Source organism: Chiloscyllium plagiosum, chromosome 9 (genome assembly GCF_004010195.1).
Source record: "Chiloscyllium plagiosum isolate BGI_BamShark_2017 chromosome 9, ASM401019v2, whole genome shotgun sequence".
NCBI classification, from domain to species: Eukaryota; Metazoa; Chordata; class Chondrichthyes; order Orectolobiformes; family Hemiscylliidae; genus Chiloscyllium; species Chiloscyllium plagiosum.
In genome coordinates this window covers 1,754,301-1,759,819 of record NC_057718.1, presented here as the reverse complement: position 1 = coordinate 1,759,819, position 5,519 = coordinate 1,754,301, and the positions used below count along the sequence as shown (strand labels likewise).

The 5,519-nt window shown below is 55.0% G+C and overlaps 1 protein-coding gene across 3 annotated transcripts in view; it reads left to right on the top strand.

Annotated features, from left to right (window-relative positions):
- The first annotated feature begins 24 nt into the window (after positions 1–24).
- The window catches only part of LOC122552540 (tripartite motif-containing protein 16-like), an 11,737-nt gene continuing 6,242 nt past the window's right edge, over positions 25–5,519 (top strand). The window contains exons 1-3 of one of the 3 annotated variants that reach the window (XM_043695225.1): positions 32–486; positions 1,476–1,647; positions 3,342–3,425. In XM_043695225.1, the coding sequence (XP_043551160.1) occupies positions 478–486; positions 1,476–1,647; positions 3,342–3,425 (265 nt within the window). In that variant the 5' untranslated portion in view covers positions 32–477. Of the gene's footprint in view, positions 487–1,475; positions 1,648–3,341; positions 3,426–5,519 lie in introns of all 3 variants that reach the window. The other 2 variants (XM_043695227.1, XM_043695226.1) reach the window with 2 other exon arrangements.

Sequence of the window (5,519 nt, the reverse complement as noted above, 5' to 3'; positions counted from 1 at the left end):
CCTCCCCCTGCCACTCCCTCACTCACTCTCTCAGCTATCACTCTCTGTCTCCTCCCCTTCCTATTTGTCTCTCCCCCCCTCCCCCCACCTTTCGGCCCCTCTTCCTGTCCCTCCATCTCTTCTCTGACTCTTCCTCATTACTCTAACCCCTCCCTGTCTCTCACCCACCCTGTTCAGAAACTGGCGACCTCGAGCAGTTTGGAAGGTGTCCAGGAGGAGGCTGCAGTGAGTCGCTCATTGATCCTGTTCAGCACCTGTTTGGAAAATGAGAGGACCGCATTGTTATAGCGCCTTTGATAGCTATTGAATGTTTCCAAGGAACCTTCTGGGAATGGAAGACTTTTCAAGTTCAGTTGCTATTATAGCACCAATATTTGTACACAGCAAGATCCCAAGAGATTATCTCATCGCCCTTCGTGACCAGGTGTCAGGTTCTGTGTCATATCACTCTTGGGCAGCACCTTGGGAACTTCCATTATGTCAAAGGTGCTATATAAATGTACATTATTATTGTTGTGGTTTTTGTCTGAGGATGTAGATGTCTGAGTTGGGGGTTTTGACACCAGCTGGGGCCTGTCTGTCAATGGAATGATGGCTGCCCTCTCTCTGTCCTCTTACCTTTGGGTTATAATCCATACTGTGCACCTTCTGGTAAACAGCCCGTGCCCCTGTTATAAAGTCGGGCAATTCTATAGAAGAGTCACACTGGGACTGGAAACGTTAGCTCTGTGTCTCTCTCCGCAGCTCTCTCCCAGACCTGCTGAGTTTTTGTAGTATTCTCCGTGTTTCTGAGTATCACCTGGTCCTAAAAGTGTGGCCCATCCCGACATTGCACGGGGCCTGAGTGATCCTCTCTCTGTAGACTCCTGGCTGCTGGCAGTTTGCAAGGATTGTCCTTGGGCAGTGCATACCCGACAGGGCCTGGTCCTGCTGTATATCCAGCACCGAGCTGGGGCTGAGCTGAGAGCACAGTTTCCACAGCCACGTCCTGACATTGCTGGGCTGTGCCAATATCACATCATTGAGCTGCATTTCACTCAAGACCATGTGCTGTGTGCGTAGTTTGTCGCCACCCACCCATTCAATCTTGTGAGTCGTTTAAAGCGCAGATGAAGGCCATTCAGCCCCCAAAGTGCATTCTGGCACCTCGGAGAACAGTCAGTGAGTCCCCGCCTCCCACTCAGTGCCTGCCCCCCTGTGAGTTTATGGCAGTCAGTGTTGTTTTGACCGGGTTGATAGTGACAGTCCACCTCTCATGGCCGGTCACGAAACCCGTCACCAAATCGGCACCATCGATGAGCAGCAGTTCCCCAATCAGACCCTCTCCATGAGAGTTTCACCCCAGAACAGGGGGGGTGGGGGGGTGCTGAGCAGGGACAGAGGATGGCAGTATTGGTGCAAGAAGCCAGTCCTGCGGTGACCTGCTCCGTGTTCAGTCAGAAACCATTGTGTTTGACCATGTCTTTCCTCATTAGGGATCAGAGAGATTGAGGAAGAGCCTGGACGTTCCTCCGGAACCAGCTGAACAGCCAGAGCTGCCACAGCACCTGAGCCAACTCAGCGCAGCGACCAAAGTGCTATCAGACCTGCTCAGGGAACAGCTACAGGCCTTCACTCAGCTCAACATTCCCACTGCGGAATTCCCAGGTCAGTGCTATCCCGGGTCAGTGCTATCCCGGGTCAGTGCTATCCCGGGTCAGGGCTATCCCGGGTCAGGGCTATCCCGGGTCAGGGTTATCCCGGGTCAGGACTATCCCAGGTCAGTTCTATCCCGGGTCAGGGCTATCCCGGGTCAGTGCTATCCCGGGTCAGTGCTCTCCCAATTCAGGGCTATCCCGGGTCAGTTCTATCCCGGGTCAGTGCTATCCCGGGTTAGTGCTATCCCGATCAGTGCTCTCCCGGGTCAGTGCTCTCCTGGGTCAGTGCTCTCCCGATCAGGGCTATCCCGGGTCAGTGCTATCCCGGGTCAATGCTATCCCGGGTCAGTGCTATCCCGATCAGGGCTATCCCGATCAGGGCTATCCCGGGTCAGTGCTATCCCGGGTCAGTGCTATCCCGGGTCAGGGCTATCCCGGGTCAGTGCTATCCCGGGTCAGTGCTATCCCGGTCAGTGCTATCCCGGGTCAGTGCTACCCCGGTCAGTGCTACCCCGGTCAGTGCTACCCCGGTCAGTTCTATCCCGGGTCAGTGCTATCCCGGGTCAGTGCTATCCCGGGTCAGTGCTATCCCGGGTCAGGCTATCCCGGGTCAGTTCTATGCCGGGTCAGGGCTATCCCGGGTCATGGCTATCCCGGGTCATGGCTATCCCGGGTCAGTGCTATCCCGGCTCATTGCTATCCCGGGTCAGTGCTATCCCGGGTCAGTGCTATCCGGGTCAGTGCTATCCCGGGTCAGTGCTCTCCCGGGTCAGTGCTATCCCAGTTCAGGGCTATTCCGGGTCAGTTCTATCCCGGGTCAGTGCTATCCCGGGTCAGTGCTATCCCGGTCAGTGCTATCCAGGGTCAGTGCTATCCCGGGTCAGTGCTATCCCGGGTCAGGGCTATCCCGGGTCAGGGCTATCCCGGGTCAGTGCTATCCCGGGTCAGTGTTATCCCGGGTCAGTGTTATCCCGGGTCAGTGCTATCCCGGGTCAGTGCTAGCCCACTCAGTGCTATCCTAGTCTGTGCAATTTCGGCTCATTGCTATCCCGGCTCATTGCTATCCCGGCTCATTGCTATCCCGGGTCAGTGCTATCCCGGGTCAGTGCTCTCCCGGGTCAGTGCTATCCCAGTTCAGGGCTATCCCGGGTCAGTTCTATCCTGGTCAGTGCTATCCCGGGTCAGTGCTATCCCGGGTCAGTGCTATCCCGGGTCAGGGCTATCCCGGGTCAGGGCTATCCCGGGTCAGGGCTATCCCGGGTCAGTGCTATCCCGGGTCAGTGCTTTCCCAGGTCACTGCTATCCCGGGTCAGTGCTATCCCGGGTCAGTGCTCTCCCCAGTCAGGGCTATCCCGGCTCATTGCTGTCCCGGGTCAGTTGTACCCCGGCTCATTGCTATCCCGGGTCAGGGCTATCCCAGGTCAGTTCTATCCCGGCTCATTGCTATCCCAGTTCAGGGCTATTCCGGATCAGTTCTATCCCGGGTCAGTGCTATCCCGGGTCAGGGCTATCCCGGGTCAGGGCTATCTGATTGGAACATAATGCTGCATTACTCGACTGTACCTGGATTATTGTGTGCAGTCCCAGTGCCCTTGTCTGAGCAAGGAGCGAGCTGCTGCAGAGGGGAGCTCCCTCGGGAGAGTGTTTGTGGAATGTGTACTGTGGGACACAGTCTGGGCTAACAGAGACTGCTCCCATTTTCAGGTCGGGATGACAAGCAGATTCATGCTTCAGGGACACAGCTAGCAGCCCACAGCACCCCCCCAGCCCTGTCCGACTCCACCCAAGGTAACTGCAGCTTCCCTGAGGTTGGTGCGGCTGTCTCTGCCCCCAGTATTAAATTTCACTTCCTGCTTCCGGAGATCAGTGACTCCCATCTGCATTGAAACAGAGTCAGGCAACAAGGCCTTTTGACAAATCGCAGTAAACGATGCACTAAATCGTATTCACTGTTACAGTCCAATAGCACGGACTCCAACCCTTTGTTCCAACTGCTCTATGCTGACCATGTTCCCAAAATAAACTAGTCTCACCTGCCCACACTTGGTCATACCCCTCCAAATATTTCTTATCCATCTACTTCCTCAAATGTCATTGAAACATTGTAAGCGTGCCTGCAGAAATTCATTCCACACACAGACCACTCTCTGTGTAAAACGTTGTCCCTCACGTCCGTCTGTCTCCTATCGCCTTCAAAGCACACCCCCGAGTTTTGAACTCGCCCACCCCAGGGAAAAGACCTTCACTATTCAACTTCTCTATGCCGCCTGTGACTTTATAAATCTCTGGGAGGTCACCCCTTAAACTACACCCCAGTGAAACAGGTCCCAGTGTCTCCTTCCAACTCTACCCCTCCAATCCCAGCAACATCCTGGGGTCAATCGTTTTGAACCGTCTCCAGTTTAATGATAACCAAAAGAGAAAATGCTGGAAAATCTCAGCAGGTCTGGCAGCATCTGTAAGGAGAGAGAAGAGCTGACATTTCGAGTCTAACTGACCCTTTGTCAGCCTTGATAAAGATGCTGCCAGACCGGCTGAGATTTTCCAGCATTTTCTCTTTTGGTTTCAGACCCCACCATCTGCAGTAATTTGCTTTTACCCAGTTTAATAATATCCTTCCTATAGCGAGGTGACTCAGGACGACGTACTGTATTCCAGAACAGGCCTCACCAACATCCTATACAACCTCAACATGACACCCCAGCTCCTGTTCTAATAGAGAGTCATACAGACCGTTCGGCCCAACCAATCCGTGCTGACCATGTATCCTAAACTGAACCGGTCCCATTTGCCTGCGATTGGCCATATCTCCCAAACCCTCTCCCTTTCATGTACCTGTCCAAATGTCTTTTAAATGTAACTGTATCACCTCCACCACTTCCTCTGGCACCTCAGTCCATACACACACCACCCTCTGTGCTGAAAAGGTGCCTCTCAGGTCCCTTTTAAACCTTTTACCTCCCACCTTGAACTAATGCTGCTCCAGTTTTGGACTCCCCTACCCGAGGGAAACACCATGGCTATTCATCTGATCTCTGCCCCTCGTGACGTTATAAACCTCTGTAAAGTCACCCTCAGCCACAGATGCTCCAGGGATAAAAGCATCCCTGCCTATCCCACCTCTCCCGATCGGTAAAACCCTCCTGTCCTGGTCACGTTGGATAAATCCTTTACACCCTAACTGAAGGATTTTAAAAATGAAAATGCCTGCTCAGTACTGACCCTCCGACAGTGCGGCACTCCCTCAGCACTGACCCTCCGACAGTGCGGGGCACTCCCTCAGCACTGACCCTCCGACAGTGCGGCACTCTCTCAGCACTGACAGTGTGGGGCACTCCCTCAGCACTGACCCTCCGACAGTGCGGCACTCCCTCAGCACTGACCCTCTGACATTGCGGGGCACTCCCTCAGCACTGACACTCCGACAGTGCGGCACTCCCTCAGCACTGACCCTCCGACAGTGCGGCACTCCCTCAGCACTGATCCTCTGACAGTGTGGGGCACTCCCTCAGCACTGACCTCTGACAGTACAGCACGCCCTCTGACTGTGCGGCACTTCCTCAGCACTGACCCTCTGACAGTGCAGGGCACTCCCTCAGCACTGACCCTCTGACAGTGCGGGGCACTCCCTCAGCACTGACCCTCTGACAGTGCAGGGCACTCCCTCAGCACTGACCCTCTGACAGTGCCCAATCCCTCAGCACTGACCTCTGACAGTGCCCACTCCCTCAGCACTGACTCTCTGACAGTGCCCACTCCCTCAGCACTGACCCTCTGACAGTGCGGCACTCCCTCAGCACTGACCCTCTGACAGTGCACCACTCCCTCAGCACTGACCCTCCGACAGTCAGCACGCCCTCAGCACTGACCCTCTGACAGTGC